Source organism: Macrobrachium nipponense, chromosome 31 (assembly GCF_015104395.2).
Source record: "Macrobrachium nipponense isolate FS-2020 chromosome 31, ASM1510439v2, whole genome shotgun sequence".
NCBI classification, from domain to species: Eukaryota; Metazoa; Arthropoda; class Malacostraca; order Decapoda; family Palaemonidae; genus Macrobrachium; species Macrobrachium nipponense.
The window spans coordinates 33,353,331-33,373,215 of record NC_061093.1 but is presented as its reverse complement, the minus strand read 5'-3'; the positions used below and the strand labels follow the sequence as shown (position 1 = coordinate 33,373,215).

At 43.1% G+C, this 19,885-nt stretch overlaps 1 protein-coding gene across 1 annotated transcript in view; it reads right to left on the bottom strand.

Moving 5' to 3' along the window:
- The window catches only part of LOC135206817 (protein SERAC1-like), a gene marked incomplete in the record, with an annotated part of 105,994 nt that overhangs the window by 68,014 nt on the left and 18,095 nt on the right, over nt 1–19,885 (bottom strand). Inside the window, 3 exon segments of the mRNA XM_064238307.1 lie at nt 1,823–1,917; nt 1,920–1,963; nt 18,167–18,311. Of these exon segments, the coding sequence (XP_064094377.1) occupies nt 1,823–1,917; nt 1,920–1,963; nt 18,167–18,311 (284 nt within the window).

Here is a 19,885-nt window from a genome sequence, read left to right as displayed (position 1 = left end):
TGTTAAAAATGTATTATGCCAAAGTGTTGGGGACTATGGGGAGGAATATCTAGAAAATGAACAACAGATGGAGTGGAACGATATTAGAATGGAACTAAAAGATACATACTGAATCATTGAAGAGCGAAAATTTTAAATAAATCCAAAAACCATAAAACTTGAGAAGTAAAAAAGTTACAATAAATCCAAATACCGCCAAAAAACTTATGACAAGTACATTTGGTACCTCAAGATACGAAATTAATCCGTTCCGAGACGGCCTTCGTATTATGAGTTTTTCGTATCTTGGAACACATTTTAACATTAATAAAATGGCTAATCCGTTCCAGGCCCTCCAAAAACACCCCAGTAAATTATATTTCCAGGCCTAAAAACACATGTTCTAGGGTTACGACGGAAGAAAATATGTCTCCAAAAGGCAAAATACTGTACATACTGTTGAGTAATATTCAACTGCAGTAATGTTCACCCATTTTTACTGCATATATTAGGACTTTAGCATATGTCCTTAGCAATAAGCCTAGCCTATGTAGTCGGTTGCTACTGTAGCCTAGTCTATGATTCTGACATCTAAACCTAAGAGCTAAAAGCTTAGAATATGCCAATAAAATGTATAAATCTCAGTATGTACTCATTTCAAATAATTATTAATTAATCATTAACTATAATACACAAACAAAGAAAAAACAAACCTTCATATCGATTGTTTACATTCTTACGAGTATCGAACGAGCGCCAAGCAATCATTTTTCCTAGCACACAGTAAGACATAAATTGTCATTAATATCTCTCTTCAACTAATGAAACCACCAAACAGTATAATAACCATTCATTTCTATTCTTATTCTATCTTTACCTAATGGAGATACCGAGTTACTGACAGTTGTAATGAAACATACGTAATACGTAACGTAATAATAAAACAGAAGAAGAATTCTAAAAAATACCTATTTGTTGGCAGACTGATTTATTTTATATATTTTCTGATATCTAATTCACAATTTTTTTTTATTAAATGTATTGCATGTACTCATTTCAAATAATTATTAAGTAACCATTAACTATAATAAACAAACAAACAAAAAAAAAAGCTTTTCCAAACGTCTGTTTACATCCAGCACTTACTAGTAATCGAACGACCGCCAAGCAATCTTTACTTTTACACAGTAAGCCATAAATTTTCATTATCTCTCTTCACTACTGAAACTACCAACAGTATGATAACCATTCATTTCTATTCTTTATTCTATCTTTACCTAATGTTTTTTTTTTATAAATGTATTGCATGAATAAGTTTTTCAATTTACAGCAACCTTTTACCAATAGAATACTTAGAGCACAAGGGGTAGATGCTGACCAATAGGAGAGCAGACTTATGGGGTGATAGCATCAGGAACCCAATGGGAGAGCGGGAGGATGGTGGCGAGTTTACTCAGTTGGGCGGCGCGGGAGTTTTAAAATTGTTCTCGGTGGTCCGGGCGAATCTCGGGACTTTACAGCAACAACCTTTCGTATCTTGCAAAAACTTTTCGTATGTAGAGCAGTAAAATTTTTCGCATTGGCTTTCGTATCTCGAGTTTTTCGTAAGTAGAGCCTTTCGTATCTCGAGGTACTCTGTACATTGTAACCATTTGCTTTTTATAATTTGGTGGTCTGTCTAAACTTACAAAAAAAAAAGACATATTAGTTTTTTGACCCTAAAAAAAAAAAAAACCAAAAATCTAATTTTAGAGAAATTCTACATAATTTTGTTATTAATTCCCCCTAAATATGGATAAATTCTAATATAATTTTATATAACCCTTATAATTTTTTTACTTACCCACGTGCCTGTATAGGATATTTGCTCCCTGAAATTTGCCATTCTGCATCAAAGTCGACAGCAAGAATTCTTACAGGTATGGTGAGGTTGATGACATTAACCAATCTATAGGCCAACAACAGGTATACAGTGCATCAACATCTGCAATACAAGAGTTCCCCAAAACTGCTTTTATGATATACAAACTTTTTTTTAACATGGTGGATAACACCAATTAAATATACCAAACAAAACAAATAATTATTCTGCACAGTTTTCCATTTCCACTCAATTTAATAAACACAATTAAACTAGAAAAACTGAGTTCTGGATTGCTCTTTAAATCAGTAAAACAATGATTAATGAAAGGTGAGTACCTTATATCATTTGGTTACAACACTACCAAACACCAGACATTTGCAACAAGTGGAAGTAAGACACTCAATTTAACCTTAACTGAGCAGCTATTGATTAGGACATTAATACTTTGTGGATCTCCAAATGTTACTCTGTTTGGGTAGTGATCTTCACTGCGTTAATGATTATAACTATGAACTTGGTTTAATTTAAACTAAGTACTTAATAGTATTATTTCTCATTTAATTTAAAGTACTTACTAGGATTATTTCTCCTGTAAGTCTCCTTGGCTGAGAAATTTATTAAGAATTTTCTATAAATTATTATTGGTTCTTGCCATAGGTATGAGTACTACTCATGAGTTTGATGGCACAACATGATGTAAAGCTAAGGTCATAGTGCTAAAAAACAAAGATATGGGTATGGATGATACTGGAAACATCAGTAAATTATGAGTATGTGTTGTAAGACATTATGCATCAAATAAAACCAGTTGAATGCTGACTGGCATTCTCTGAAATCTGCATTATCAGTTTTGATGCTAGCAATAACATCTGCCTTAAGAGTTAGTAGGAGGTGATTCATCTTTGGGAAACGAGTAGGTTTTGCCAAAGTCAACACCTTAGAGAAATTATTTACTGTCTCTATCCTTCCTCATTCTCCAAGTAACAGCCAACTGTTAACCAACTTACTTGCTTGGAAACACCAGCCTCTCTTATTTTCAGTTAATCCAAATCCTAACCAAAATAAGATGTATTTTGTTTCATAAAATAATAACTTTACTTTTGCAGAACATACCGTCTTTTTCCCATCCTTGATGGGATATGGAGATTGGATTTGAAGTACCCTTGAAATCACAAAGATGAAGCCTGCCACTGAACTCAGTATAGAATACTACAAAGCCTGTTTGCCAAACCTTTGGCCTCATTCTCAAGCCTTTGTATTAATAGTCCACAACCACTTCCCATTAATTTTAATATAGGACAGCAATCAAGCTTTCAAAATTGTTCTTTGCATTCCAGTCATCCAACATCACCAACACTATGTAGTTTCTCCCCAACCTAAGTATTCTTCCTCCTGATCGCCAAGATAAGATATTTGAGGATTCTTTTCATAAATTTTTTACCTTGCAACTGCAGAGCATGTCCTGGGTTCAGTTCTTTACTGAATTTGCTTTTGAAAGCCTCGTTGGGTGATGCTGGGAAGTGCCTTTGACATAATTCAATTTACATCTCACTAGAATGATCTACATCTTTTATCAAAGATGCCTTCTTAAAAAACAAAATGTGGCAACCAAAGGAAATGGTAATCTCAACTTAAACCTAAGCAAACATATTTTTCATAAGGCAGTATGACACACAACATAAGAACCTAGTGGCCAGTTCTACCTCCTCTTCTGCAGTCTCAGCATCAGAGATCAACAAGCTTGCCTCCAAGGATTTCTTAATCACCAAATCTACTTCACCTAAATCTCATCAGTTACACTTTTGGCTTAGGTGTGGGAGGGAGGAGGATGCAAGATTCAATGTTGGTTCTCTGTTGGTAAGGACTTGCCATCCAGAATTCGGTATATCATAGCTGGAAACCACAAATGATCCACAGATAGTAGTTTACTAGTCCAGTATCTTCTCCTATTGAAACAAACAATCCTTCTATTTCATTTAAATTGTGAATTTTGGGGCACATGGCCATGGCTCGGACAGACTTAAGGCCTTCAATTGCAAACTGGCTTGATGACTCTGAGAAGGGTGTTCAAAGAAATGCAGAACAGACATTCTGGTTTCCAGGGTTGTCTGTCCACAGTACCAAATGTAATGGGAGATTGGAGACTGATTATCTTCTGTAGTCAGCTGATCCAGTTCATAAGGTGTGCTCTTTCAGGTTAGACAGTGGAGTCAATATGGTAATTTGTCAGAATGAGACTTTTCTAGTATAAAAGAACATCATGGAGCATTCCCACGTCTTTATGCACTTGGCCTGAACAAAATATCCTCTCTTGGTTTACTGGAATAGTCTGCCAGCTTCAAGTCCTATGTTTGGTCTGGCAATGGTTCCACAAGTTACAGTGAATCATAGGCATTAATGTCAGCATGTGGGCATCACATCTGTATGGACTGCAATACTCAGCTCTTTATGCTGGTTGTGTAAATTCTTTGGAAGCTTGAATTTCAAGTCAATGGGCCTGTAGACTTGTTCCATGTGCATAGGGGTTTATCTTGTGAATAATAACAAAGGGATTTTGACGGAGGAAAAATCTATTTCTGGGGAGAGACCTGTGTCGCCCGGTGAAAAGGTCCTTCTTACTACTTTTCTGATATAATAATTTCCAAATATACCAGAGAAAGTTAAACCATTTTGGTATGCAGAGGTTACTACCCTCGCGCGAGCACCTCAAGGGCGTCGTGTATAAAGAAAGGGCGTGTGAAAGCCACTAAACACAGGTCATCTTCCAATTAGATTACTCCTTCGTCAATACATGGACATGGGATGTGCCGTTACAGCGGTCTCAACCACACCGCTCCGACTCCCCCAGCCCCCGCCCGATGCGAGCGCCATCTTACATCCTTCTGTAATAGATTTCAGTAATGGCTTGGAAAGGAATGGGATGGGAAACAGGGTAGGGTTTCACCGGGCGACACAGGTCTCTCCCCAGAAATAGATTTTTCCTCCGTCAAAATCCCTTTTCTGGGTCGACCTGTGTTCTAGGTCCGCTACGTTGGCGGAACTGTCCTCTAGCTCTATTACCACCGGATTGTCTAGGGTATCCTCGAAAGGCTCCGGTGGCTTCGTAGGCCGGGTTAAATGCCGTGAGGAAAGACCATCCATGCTGCTGTGGTTGATGACTGTCCGCCCTGTGTTGCGGGTACAATCATAAATTGTTGTGGTTGAGGAGCTTTTGATGTCGAAGGTTTCGACGCCTGGGCTGGAGGATTAGCTTGTTGACGTTGCTGACCACGGAACCCCTTGTAAGTAGTAAAATATTTTTGTTTCTTTTTCGGGTTCTGGTGCTTCGTTGTAGGGTCGAACTTCCGTTTGGAAGAGAGACCCCAACGAACTCGAAGGTTTTGGTTTGTCCTGGCCGCCTCCTGTAGCACCTTGTCCACTTCTTCTTGAGGAAAGAGATTCTTTCCCCAGAAGGAAGATTTGATCAGTCTGTTAGGCTCATGCCTAATAGTCGCCTCAGCTAATACATGCTTCCTGCAGCTCTTCCTGGCTGCAATGAATTCATGGAGGTCCAGCTGATAAGTCTGTAACAGACTCTTCGCTAAGACCTTGAAGAGTTGCTCTTCTTTATAGATCGAAGCCACCAACTCCAGTGATGTCACTGCGTTGATGGATCTTGCCAACCTCGATCTTGCTTCAAGCTCTGCCTTAAGTAAGTTCTCCGGCAGTTTCGGAAGTCTTTCTGAAAACAGGGAAGACGCACAGTCTGCGTCTAGCTTCCCAACTGTGAAAGTCGACGGAACGTCATGCCAGAAATCTCTAGTGGCTGGCATGAGGAGGGAGGTAGCGTCCATCTCCTTGAGAGTTGGCATCGGCAGATCATCATTCTCTGCCTGAAGTGTTAGCTCCGTAATCTTATCAGTGAACGGAGAAGGGATGTCTTGGGGAGTCGTAAAGATAGTGTACGATCCCTTGTGTGGAGTTAGTTTGGTATTTGCACAACCCCAGTCAGTCAGAATGCGAGCCCAGACAGCTTGGGCTTGTTTTCCTTCGGGAAAATAACTGTTTCCTTAGGAACTTTATACCATCCTGAATAAGGCGTTCTCCGTCAGTCGGACAAACCCACTGAAAGGAAACTGGAGTCCTTCTGGGTAAAACTCGAAATCCGATAACGGTCGAGTACCCAGACCTTCAAGGGTTAACGTGCCATCCAAGTATGGAGCGTGGAGGGCAAACCGCCAAGGGTTGTTCTTATCAAACGGCGGAAGTTTCGATGCATCCGGAACTGCCGACGGAGCAGCTTGAGTTCCGGAGTGGAGCAGACCTGCGATCATGTCATTGATCGGCTTTAGCTGCTCCGCCACTATATCAGTCACCGACTGTGTGGCTGTAGTGGGGGCCGGAGTAGGAGAGTGCATTCTCTCATCTAGCCTCTCATCCACTACTTCTCTAAATCTAGACAAAAGTTTGTCCACGAGGAGGTCAGATTGCAAGTCAAGCTCCGTCGTTTTGGATTTAGCGGACTTACCCCTCTGTCCTTTAGAAGGAGGAGGGGCCTTGGCAGCCGGCGATGAATCATACGAAGTCGATGGCCTAGGGGCCGGAGACGACGCTGATTTCGCCAACGGAGTTGACTTAGAAGCCTTAGATGAAGGCTTTGATGCCTTCAAGGGCTTAACCTTGGGTCGGACTGACCTAGAACCTTCCCAAGGTGAAGGAACAGATTTATCAAAACCTAAGAAATGGATGAAGAAGAAGAAGAGGGGGTAGGTGAAATGAAGGATCCTGCCGGAAACCTCTACGCCACTTACCTGCTCATCCATCGGTTCCAGATGAATGTCCAGAGCAGCCACATCTCCCGTCAGTTGTTGGTCCTCTTGGTTTGGAGCCATAGCAGCTCGAATGGCTTCAATAATAGGAGCAGCTACTTCGTTCTTCACCGCAGCCGACGGAGAACCGGGGAACAAACGGGTTGCTAAGGTGCCATCCAGCACATAAGGACAGCCTTGTGGAGCATTGCGGCCGAATCCAGACACCCACTGCCGAAGACTTGCCTTGGCCGTCTTCAAGCTCTCCTCATCCGCCTGTAAGAGGGGATAGGATTAAAAGGGTCGTATTGACTAGCAATTAAACTAGAAATATGTCTATATTAACATAACAAGAAAGAATCGTGTACACATTTGTTACTTGATCTTACCTCATCGTTCAACAAAATTGAGGTCAATTCAAAGCACCATGAACAAGACAACAAGTAAACCGGACCATGTACGGGGTCTGGCCTTCTTCTGCGATGAAGGAGATCGAACAATGAGCGTGGGACCGGCAGCAGTCATGCCCCACTGGATCATTTGAAGTTCCCTGGACAGCCTTGGAGGCGCAACGGACTTTCTGTAATACAATATTTTAAATAAGTACCTACTCTCCTTATTGAAACTAGACTAACTTAGATAATAGAGCATGCAAGTATTCTTAACCTGACATGCATGTAAAAGGCTCGCCGGAGCTAAAACCACTAAATGGAGAGAGTGTAACGTATGTTAAATATGACAATTTGTCGAAAATTGCATTTTTTCCTAACTATACAAACCTGAGGTCCTTTACAATAGGAAGTAGCTAGCGGCAGCTGGAACGGTCGTAAGCTTCGAACAAGGGGAGAACGGTAGTTAACTGCTTGTCCGACAGTCGCGCGCCGCGCGACTGGGAGGTAAACAAATCACTTTTGCTTTTGGCCCATGCAAAATACGCAGAGTGAGGGGTGGCATGAGGAGGGACTATATGTAAAGGACCTCAGGTTTGTATAGTTAGGAAAAATGCAATTTTCGACAAATTGTCATTTGTTCCGATACGTAATACAAACCCTCGGTCCTTTAACAATAGGAAGACTCACTTCTTGGTGGGAGGAATCTGAGTCTTTGATGAACAGACTGGTGTTCGTCCATCCCTGGAATGCCTCCCTGGTCGTAAGAGCGAGGGAGGGATCCAAGCCTCTGTCCGATTGATCGGGGTGTGCACCGCAGGATCAATGGTCAGACCTCTGGGCCGAGTACTAAGAGAGAGGCAAGCGTATCTCTTCGTACCAGCAAGCAAGAACTTGTTCCTGTTTGCAAGAGGCAACATAAAGTATGGGTTGTCTCAAGCTGGCATCCACTTCCTCCCACCCCCTTGTTGGAGGAAGTGGAGGGGGGATACGCTCCTAATCCCTAGTGAAAGGGATAGGATGGGGCTCTGTTGAGTAGCTCACCTGCATCTTGTCCTTATCCAGCAGGGTGACGACCGTGTCCCTCTAACCACAGGTAGAGGGGAAGAAAAAGATGGGTGGGAAGAGGAGCCAGTCACACTCTCATTCACTCATCCATTTTTATGGTCCCACCAGGACTCGATGCTGTTCAGCCTGCGAGGGTCTGGGTTCGCTACACAACGTGTTGAGCAGCCACCACGGGTCCCAAGGAAAAAGATCCAAGGACCTGTGGGCAATATCCCGAAGGTAGAAGGAAGGGCATGTGGTCTGGTTGACCAGACCCCTGCCTTCAGTACCTGCGCCACGGAGAAGTTCTTGCGGACAAGGCAGCATCTCCTTCGCATCGAAGGACGGTGAAGTCCATTAGGGAGGGGATTGTGAACGACTCGAACCAATCGTCAGGGACCGAAGGGTTCTGAGTCTTCGCTACGAAGTTCGGTACGAAATCGAGCGTCACGGATCCCCATCCCCTGGATGCTTGACTTCGCAGGAGAAGTCATGCAGTTCCTCAGAGGGGGAAAAGAAGGAAATAGTCGCATGACCTATCCCTCTTCTCTACTTCGGTGATGTCCAGTACCCATACTGGTCTGTCCGTGTTTGCCACGAAGTCTCTCGCATCCTCCTATCCCCATGCAGCGAAGTTCTCGGTAGTGGATAGGACACCGACACTCCATGGTGGGTGTCAATGGTATGGTACTGACAAGCTATTAAACGAAGTAATGATTGCTCTGTAACAACCGAACTAAGTCAACAGCGTAGTTCGTAACTGACTCGGCCGCTCTGACAGCCGCCGACTGACTGCGTTCGGTAGGAGGCAAGTTGTCAAAGCATCCGAGTAAGTCACGTGACCTTCGCCTTTAAAGGGTTATGCCGAGAGACCAAACAAATAATGTATTTGTTTGTCACCAATGCCGGACAGCGAGGTGATGATTCTCTTAAGGCATGTGCCCAACAGGCGAAAGTCAATTGCCTTCTAGAGACCGAGGTCCCTGAAGGTAAAACATCTCATGGTTGTTGAATCTCAGCTAAGGAGAAACAACACTATGTACCGTTGAAGACGAAGGTAGATATTGAATGCAACCTACGTCTTCACATATGAATCGAGAGAAGGATTCTCAAGATTCATAACCTGTGCTTACAAATGACTGACAAAACGCTAACCGCTATTTTCATTGCTGTCCGGTGAGAAGTCGTAGTTGCAATGAAAGCGGGCGTTCTTCAGTAATGAAAACACAGGGGAAAGCCGCCTGAAGAACTGCTTCTCATGGGCTGAACATTTGGAAAGTTAGAAGCTGTCAGGTCGGAGAGTAGGCGATGTCTTCTGACACATCTCGTAATTCGGTTGAACAATGAACAATTGTACACCTAAGAATAAGAGATATTTTGAAGACAAACTCAGATGTCTGCAAAATCATTCGCATTATCGCAGTGCGATGCAGCGGGAGACTTGTACCAGACTTCTGTTACCGTGCGGTAAACAGAAAGATGAAAGAGTCCAAGAGATATCTCTGTTGAAAATTCTCGCAATGTCGAAGGCGATGGAATCTAGCGTCACAGCAGTAGATGGTCCTTCATTATTGCGAGAATCCCCGTTAATCAGAGACCTAAGTCCATGATTGTTGGGCAGAGATACGGTTCGGTAGTCAATCAAAGCAGGGCAGAGAGAGACATAGATGACCGTGCATATCGGAGGCCCAGCTGATACTGAGCTGCTATCAGGCAGTTCAATACGCAGTAGTTGAGCCTGAGCTCTCGCTGACTCGTTATCCTGAGTTGCCAGGTAATCCATTATTCCATGAAGGAATGCGTTCGGCTAGAACTACCGAGCATAAAAGATATGATCGAGCAATTATATTTAGGCGAAACGAATTTCGGTAAATATAAACGTTGAAATGGTGTTGTCATGACAAAACCATAAGTATATAAAATTGAAACTGAAAACTCCTGGGAGGTTGCAGGCAACCCCGAGTTGCAGTTCAATTAGAATACTTCTCTTATAAGTCGCAATCCGTAGATTAACTAGGATATGCGCCCTACCCCTCGGACAATTCAACTGCTTAGTAGAATCATGTCGCGAGGTTAATATACGTAGTATATTTGTAGGATTCTGAACAACGATCTCCGTCCTAAATTCTTTCCTTCAAGAAAACAAAATAAGGATTGGAGATCGACCACCTTCGATCTCTATCAAAGAGTAGTGAAGGAGAAGTCTTCCTCGAAGGAAAGCTTCAATGGTGAACAGAATACTAAGACGATAGTTCAAGCCAAACTGGATATTCCCGTCCGATCTTCTCTAGTCCAGGTTGGTCGCCTACTGTGAGATAGTTTCTTCAGCAGCAGTCTTCTTCCCAATGCTAGAAATTCCAGGAATTCGAGCATAGGCGAGGTTCCCGATTATCGGTGTATATCGGGGATTCTCGTCTCGCTCACTTTGGACCGTGGTCTCGCGTAAGTGTTTTGGAGATCGTAAAACTCGAACACTGAATGCGTTAGAAATTCCGTAGAATTCTAAGCAGTCTGCGAAACCCCCACCGAATTCGTCAAACGATATCGGCTGGTGGTCCTCTCGATTCCCGTAGAAATCGAGAATGGGGCAGGATTCCTCCTCAACGACCGGGGCTTACGTCAGGTAGGACCCGAAGGTCCCCACGGTAGCGCAGTCCCGAACGTGGGATCCTACAGAGAAATCTCTGTAGGATCCCTCCCCTTTCCCTCGTAACCGTAAGGCGAGAGAGGGAATGGGGGAGGAATTGGATACTCGCTCGCCTTCCTTTCCCAGTGGAACTAGCAGTTGGAGAAGAGTAGGAACAGCCATCGCCTTGCGGCGATGGCCTCTCAGAGTCTGGGAAAACGTATCGTCAGGAGAAAACGTTTTCCCGCGGAGGGTTACGAACTCTCACTGTAGGTAAGGGTCTGCCGCCACTGTGAACGTCGTCTGGGTGGGGCTGATCGACACCTGACAGGAGAGAGCCGATACTGTCCTCCGACTCATTCCAGTCCTCGTCGAGGTCGAAACCTCTCAGGAGGACCGAAGGAGTATTCAAATACGGTGTCCGAAGACACGTAGAAATGCCGCTGTCGCAGTAGAGGAGGTGGAAGTAGCTTGATCGACCGGCCAGAACTGAGAGAGCCTTCTTGTCAGAGACGAGAGACTCTGGTTCGAGACAGAATCGGCAAGTTCCGATCGCGGCAGACCCACCGTCGGTTTGGGTTCCCTCTCGGGCCCCAAAACGACTCGAGCAGAGACGTGGGCTCTGCTGGTGGGAGCGGCAATCCTTCCGCAAGGTCATTATGCTGACGAATCAGCTTAATGACTTCTGCAAATTCCTCTGTATCTCGGGAGTAACCGTGTCTTGCGGAGTAGGACCGTCCAGTCCCTCCAACAAGAACAGATCCCGAGATACTCCTCCTTCAGAAGGAGGAACAGCGGCAGACCCCTGACGGTCGCCTCCAGCTACTTGCGCGTATGTCCTGGTCGGTCCTAGAACCGTGCCTGGTCCATACGGCGTCATAGCGGGATCGCGAGCGGCGCACCTCTCGCGATCACTCATAGGTACCTCGCTCCTCCCGGTGTAGCCCGAGGAGGTTGAAGGTACTACAGGAGAGGCAGACCTGACGCTCCCCCTAGCTCGCTGGCAGGACCAGCGTGCTTGGAGGGCTGCTGCTGATCGTCCACCCGCAGTGGCGATCGAGCAGCAGGCCTAGCCTTGCCGCTCGCCTGGGGCGAGAGGCTCGGCTGAGAACGTCGACACTGATCTCTAGCGTCAGGCGAGCTGTTGCTGGTTACCGTCTCCGCGGTCCCGATGGGAGCGGCGTCAGGTGACCTGCTAGGCTCGTTGTCGCGGTGAGACCGGCGAGCGTCCTCTCGGCGCGTCGAGCCGCTGGTACCAGCCGTGGCTGGTACCGACGACCGCGGGGACCCCTTCCTCGCCTCAACCCGTGGATGGTCAGCGACCGTCACGTTCAACCCGAGCAGCCAGCTGGTCGCTGCGAGAGCGTCCACAGGTGGCCTAGCGAGAGTCGGTCCCCTGCACGACACTCGCCAGTCTTCTGCTCCGTGCTTCGGTCTTGGCGGCGAGCGAGCTCGAGTGTCAAGACTTTGGCTGGACGGTCTCCCGCGCGGGAGACCGTACTCGGTACTTCTCGCTAACGAGAAGCCGAGGCGGGATCCTGGTTTAGCGGCAGAACCGCTAGAACCAGGCGAGGAAGTGCCAGCCGAAGCTGGTACTCCTCTGGGTCCCCGTCTTCTTCTCCTTGGTAGAAGAAAAGATGGGCCCTGTTCCCGAGGGAGCAGGAGGACCAGCAGAAGAGCTCCCCGAATCGCCGGAGCGAGACGGGCCCTTAGAAGGTCCCGAAGGAGCCTTCTTAGGGGGGAAAACCCGGGTTACCAGCTGGTCGCTGCAAGAGCGGCCGCTGGCCTGGCAAGAGTCACCTGAGCGTCTCTCACCAGCCTTCTGCTCCGTGCCGCGTCTTGGCGCCGAGCGAACTCTGGCGCCGAAACTTGGCTGCACGGTCTCCCGAGGAGAACGTACCACCTCGGGATCTCTCGCGAACGAGAGACCGAGCCGGAACCTGGCGTAGCGGCATCGCCGCTAGCACCAGGCGAGGAAGTACCAGAGCTAACCGATACTCCTCTGGTCCCCGTCTATCTCTTCCTTACGGAAGGGGAGACGGGCCCCGCTCCCGAAGGAGCAGGAGGACCAGCAGAAGGACCCCCCCGTCCCACCGGGGTGGTGGGACAGGCCCTTAGAAGTTACCGAAGGAGACTTCCCTTAGGGGAAGGCAGCCTTCTTCTTCTTCGGCTTATGGGCCTTAGAAGTCGAAGGGGAAGAGGCAACAGCAGACGATGAAGACGAAGATGACAGCTTCCTCTTCTCCTCTTCCTCGTCAGCTCTCGCAGGACAGTCGTCAGGTCCTCCATCCAGGAGGGAGCCGGGGCAGTTGCCGAAGCAACAGGGCCCGACTGCACCTGTCCGGAAGGACCTGGGACTGGGGAAGACACCAAGTGGGCAGGACCAGCATGGACAGGCACAGGAATCAGGAGCGACAGGAACAGCAACCAGCTCAGGAGCGGCAGGAACAGCGGCAGCGGTAGACCCAGAAGGGACAGCCAAGCCCAACAGCGGGAATCAATCAGCGGCAGGTACGGCAGGCCCAGCGATCGCCTCGTAGAATCATCGGCAAAGCCAAGTGGAACCTGGTTCCTGGCGGCCGGTCCAGGGGCGAGCTGCTGGAACAGCGGAAGTCTGGGGCAGGCAACACGAAGAAAACAGGCGGCGGCGGCAACCCCACCTCGGTACGGCTGCGGCCCTAGTAGCGGCAGACGGCGTCATCGACACAGCATGGGGAGTGTAGACCAGGAGGGGGGGGAGCAGCATAAGCGGCCGTGGTAGTAGTGGAGACCGCCCCAGACCTCGCTAGACGCTGCAGCAGCCCGTGGATGCTAGGCACGCCCTGCCTCCGCGGTGGTCCATACCTGTCCAAGGTCGTCTCCCACGGATGTAGCACCTGCGGTAACATAGATAGATTAGTAAGAGGGGTTCCCTCATGCACGGGGGGAAGACATGCCCCACCCACCCCGAACGCAAGGAAGACCCCAAATACAAAATACAACGAAGAAGCTGAGCGGGGGGCAGGAAGGAAGACGAAGAATCGGATACCAAGGGAGTCGCGGGAGAGCTTTCCGACGACTTCCTGGCAGACCTTCGCTTCCCTACCCCCGCACAGCAGTGAAAAGTAATATGAAAATGAAACAGAATACTGCCCTTGCGATTCACTTCATAGAACTTAAAGGGGAAAAGATCAATTCCCGGGTAAGAACGGAACTTGATCCAATAATATGATGCTATCATCATAAAAAAAAAATATATATGAAAATGAAACAGAATACTGCACTTGCGATTTCATTTTCACATAAAAAAATCGTAAGGATCAATTCCCGGGTAAGAACGAAAATTGATCCAAATTAAATTTCATGCAAATAAATAAATGAAAATGAAAAGAATATTGCAATTGCGAATCCACTTTCATTGCATTCTATATACAAAATTAAAAGGCTCGTGCCGAGCGCAATCACACTCTCGGTAACGAACGCACAGGGCAAAAATATAATGAAAAGAGTACTTACATTTTTCAATTACACACTTTCGCCCAAAATACATGACTCGGCGCGAGCGCGCCCGCCCTCGGCACCGAGACATAATTCAAGGGTTCAATTCATGAAAAAAAAGAGAGGAAATCGCCGCATCTACGGCGATAACTCCATGTTGGTTCACAATTAAGTAATGAAAATGAAAACAGTGTACTTACAGTTTCATTTTCAAGTCAAACAAACCATTAGTAGAAAACACAATAAAAACAAAGCATACGACGATGAAGCGGGCAGAGAGCGATGACGAACACGTCCTTCACACCCGCGGCCGAAAGCAAAAGTGATTTGTTTACCTCCCAGTCGCGCGGCGCGCGACTGTCGGACAAGCAGTTAACTACCGTTCTCCCCTTGTTCGAAGCTTACGACCGTTCCAGCTGCCGCTAGCTACTTCCTATTGTTAAAGGACCGAGGGTTTGTATTACGTATCGGAACAAAGAAGGATTCACAATTTTATTCCGTTATATCCCGGAGGTCCGGTGAGCTCCGGAGAAATTGAAAATCCAGTATCAACAAGGTAGATCCATATTTATTTTAGAGAATTTATTCTTAATATTGCTAATCTCCGGTGAAATACATCACCGGAGCAATACTACCGGAGCTGAGGATGGGTACCATATCAAGAAACAGGAAAGCCTATCGAGGGGAGGTGTCTCCCAATCGACATGGGCAATGCCGGAGATGATGAACAGAACATCTCATAAAACATGATGAAAATTAAACAATGTTTCTAATCGTAACCTCTTAAAAAGACGGAGTTTCCATCGGCGGAGCTCCGGCGAACGGAGCTCCGGCGAACGGAGTTCCGTAAGGTAATTCTTATTGAATTACTCACACTCCACCCGTCCTTATCTTCCCCAAGCCATGGCGGGGGAAGAAAGGAGGGGGGGGGCTAATGGTAGAACATGTTGGGAGGAATACAGGTAGAAACGCAAATGGCGGCCGATAGTGGTTGGTCTTAACCACAATGTTAATGAACCATTCGAGACAACGTATCGCGGACCACAGGAGATAGAAATACCAATTAAAGTTAATTCTTTGGTAAAAGTCGGGGAAAACTATGGAAAGTGGTTTCCCAAGACCACTTTTTATAATTGGCATTAAAACCTGGTGGTACACTAGGATACAATGTTATCGGTCTGGACCAAGAACAGGGGGCCTAGGCTAACTATGTTCGAGAATGGTACCGCAGCCTAGCTCAAGTATGAAAGCAATGGAATTACCTTGAATGAAAAGATAAAATATGAGAGTCTATCTAGATTAAACTAAAGCATAATAACCTTAATACGTAGCCAAGCTTAAAAGTACTATAAGGCAACGAAAGAGGGGGATCAATCCAGCCTCTCTCGAACACGGAAGGGGGAAATTTTTTCCCCAATTCCGTGTAACTTATGTACTTAGAACTGTTAAGATAGTACTTAACTGAGTCTAACAAAAGGGGGAAATAATCCAACCTTGTTAGCAATAGAGTTCAAGCGGGCTACTATAAGGCAACTGAAAAAGAGGGGGAGGTATCCAGCCTCTTCCAGTACTAGACAGTAGTTATTACAATTCGTATATGAACGAAAAAGCTCTCACAAATCATAAACTATAAAAGCAATAATAAAAGGATAGTCATAATTAAATAAGATGAATAAGCGAGGAAGGGAGGACTAAGGTAAAACACCACGGAAGGCCAACCCTCACCACGGTAGTAGGTGGCCTGTTTGGGCCTGCCGCAGTGTTTCACCCTATAGACTAAAACGGCAAGGAATGTTCTCAACGCCGTAAAGACTATCTAAATATAATAACGGGACTCGTGACGTCCAATACAATGAAATCCGCTAATACGAACAGTCTCATGTAAATTAAACTGAATTATAAGTGGATCAGTAATAACACTGTGAGACATACGATCGAATGTGGCAGTAAAGAAGAAAGCGAATAGCAATCTCAAAATACACGTAGGGGCAGACCGAAACAAACATGCTTTGTTTACGATCGGGTTGTTTGCACATGGCCGATACCATGCTCATATAAAAACCCCAAAATTACATGGATTATACCAATTCATAAACTGTTTTTAATGAAAACAGAAATTGTGGTACTTAACATTGGTCCAGGTGAAGGTAGAGCTTCAGCCATGATGAAATAAGTCCAAAAAACACAAGCACAATTTGAAAGTGTACGGTGCGCACGAGTCCAAAAGAAGGATGAAAGATGGCGCTCGCATCGGGCGGGGGCTGGGGGAGTCGGAGCGGTGTGGTTGAGACCGCTGTAACGGCGCATCCCATGTCCATGTATTGACGAAGGAGTAATCTAATTGGAAGATGACCTGTGTTTAGTGGCTTTCACACGCCCTTTCTTTATACACGACGCCCTTGAGGTGCTCGCGCGAGGGTAGTAACTCTGCATACCATGGTTTAACTTTCTCTGGTATATTTGGAAATTATTTATATCAGAAAAGTAGTAAGAAGGACCTTTTCACCGGCGAACACAGGTCGACCCAGAAATACAATAATTTACAATATACTTATACAGTGGAGACCAGGTGAAACTCTGCATTTTACTTCAAATTTTTTGTGTAATACAGTATACTTGTAGCTTTCCCTCTTATATCTTATAGGTTCTACTTGCATGCTCACCCAAAACACATGGTAGGTGAAGCATTTATGGAATATACTGCCAGATCTTTGACTTTGATTTTCTCATCATTTTATTTCAAATAAGATCACAAGTGTACTTTATGTGCTGCTACTAATTCTCTCTTTATTTTTCTGGATGCCATCACTCTCATTCTGTTTTTTCCTTATTTCTCTCTCTCTCTCTCTCTCTCTCTCTCTCTCTCTCTCTCTCTCTCTCTCTCTCTCTCTCTCTAATATGCTCTAGTTCCCCTAGTTCCCATTCTTTCTTCTTAATTTTCTCTCTCTCTCTCTCTCTCTCTCTCTCTCTCTCTCTCTTCTTCTGCATATGCTCTTGCTCCCATTCTTTCCTTTGAATTTTTCTCTCCTCACTATCTTTTCCTTCTCTATATTTCTCCTGCCTCTTTCATCTATTTATTCTGCATACAACATTACACGTCTTCTAATCAGTGGACTCAAGTAAAAATGGATTTGGTCAGTACTTGAATGAGTTACCAGCAACTAATGCCTGAGTAATAGGTTTACTAAAAAAACTATTCTCTAAGTCAGTATACTGTTAAGCAGCACTGGGTCTGGGCTGAGAATAGTAAGACTACACCGCATGGGGGTGCAAAGCTTATGCCAAAAATCAAACCATACAGACTAGCAACAGACCAAAGGAATCTAGCACAAGCAGAACTGGGTCACATGGAGGTTTGAGAAGCCTACAAACTGAGGGAGTACAATATCTGTACCTAGTTCCTGACCATTCCCTATACTGTGTGAAACTTACTAAAAGAAAAAAATATATGCAAAATATTTAATTTTCCATCTGACCAACTACTATATACTATTGTCCAGTGCCTTTCTTGAACTGTCTATATGTATTCATCTTTCGATGATAGCATTACTGCAAAGGATTGTACAATAATGTTCAGGGTACTGTACCTTCATCTTCATCACACTATTGTTAGAAATAAGAACACTGTTAGTACTGCTCCCAGCAAACTTATGATAAACTCAGTTCCTTGGAACTTCATTTACTAATATAATTAATTCTCTTCTTGTTAAGAATTCTTCCCAACTCTTGCACATATTTCCTACTCTTCTAAATTTTACCTAATTTCTAGAACTGCCTGGGACATACCTTTCAAAAATCTATGTAAATCTTTGCCACATATATTTGGAATAATGTTGACAAAGTATGTAACAAAATTTGCCTAAGTTATACTTCTTAATACAAACTTGTGTTGCATAATGTTATTATATTGTGCTTGATACCAATGTTTATAATGTTCTGAAATATCTCTGCAAATATTGTTACCACTTCAATGGAAAGAAAATTACTTATGAGATACCTTCTGAATGTCCAGTTAACAACTTTCTACGCTGCTCTTGAGATATAAGTGGTTTAGATTTCCCTTGGTCATGCTCACGCCAGGTCCAAGATGCAGAACCCTTTATGCCATGCACAAGGATGATATCTAACAAAGGATTCTCCTGCTGAAAAAATAAAGATGAATAACAGGCATTTGTAAATTCCATTGACAGTATTCACTTCAAAATCCAATTATTACATATCCACAGCCTCCACTCCCACCTAACAACACATGCCCCAATTGTTACAGAGTATGTGGCTCAAGAATTGGTCTCATTAGCCACATAAGAACCCTTCAGTAACGACATCCAAGAGCATTCATACTCGAATCGAGTGATAGCCATGATGATGATGATGATGATAATGATGATATACATACATAGTATATATATATATATAATATTATATATATATATAATATAGTATATCTATATATATATATATATATATATATATATATATATATATATATATAATATATATATATTATATTTCATGTAATATATATATATATAGATATATATATATATATAATATTAATAATATATATATATTATATATATCTATATATATATTATATTTGCAATCTTAAATAACCCTCAACTGATAAGCCATGTCATTAAGACTATTAAAAATTATAATATATATATATATATATATATATATATATATATATATATATATATATATGAATATTTATCACATCACCGTGATTCATATAAATCATTCGAGCTACAAATGTCCTTTAATATCTAATTCGCTCTACCTCGGAATTGATATATTTTCATATATGTACCGAAGGGGATTTTTTAGTCGATAATAATTTCGTACCCCCATGGGATCGAACCACCGTCCAGTTGGACGGGGAACGAAATCATACATATAGTATATATATATATATGTATATGTATATATGTATATATGTATATGTGTATATGTGTGTATGTGTGTACGTATGTGTATATATATGTGTTATACATACATATATATATATATATGGTATATATATATATATATATATATATATATATAATATATATATATTGATATATATATATATATATATATATATATATATATATATATATATATATATATATATATATATATATATATATATATATATATATATATATATATATATATATATATATATATATATACTATTATTATATATTATATATATATATATATATATATATATATATATAATATATATATATATTATATATTATTATATTATTATATATATATATATATATATATATATATATATATATATATATATATATATATATATATATATATATATATATATATATATATATATATATATATACAGACAGGTGAAAATGAAAATTAAGAATTTAACCCATTTATTAGTAACAAAGTTAACAAACCTGGAAATAGAATCATAATAAAACATGAGTCTTATATTTATCAGTCCATAGCTCAAACAGTTTTAGATCTAATAAAATAATAATTAAGATGGATATATCGTAATCACTTGGAAGACACTTTAAAATTATCTTTATTGCGTAAAATTTTTTCAGACCCTTTAAGGATTTTATAAACACAGCAATAATGCATGAATGAAGCATAAAATGGGATTACAAAGCTAGGTCATTTTAACCCAACAAGTATCCATCTTACCAAGGGCAATAAGCTTAATAAAAATGGAAACTAGTATTCACACATG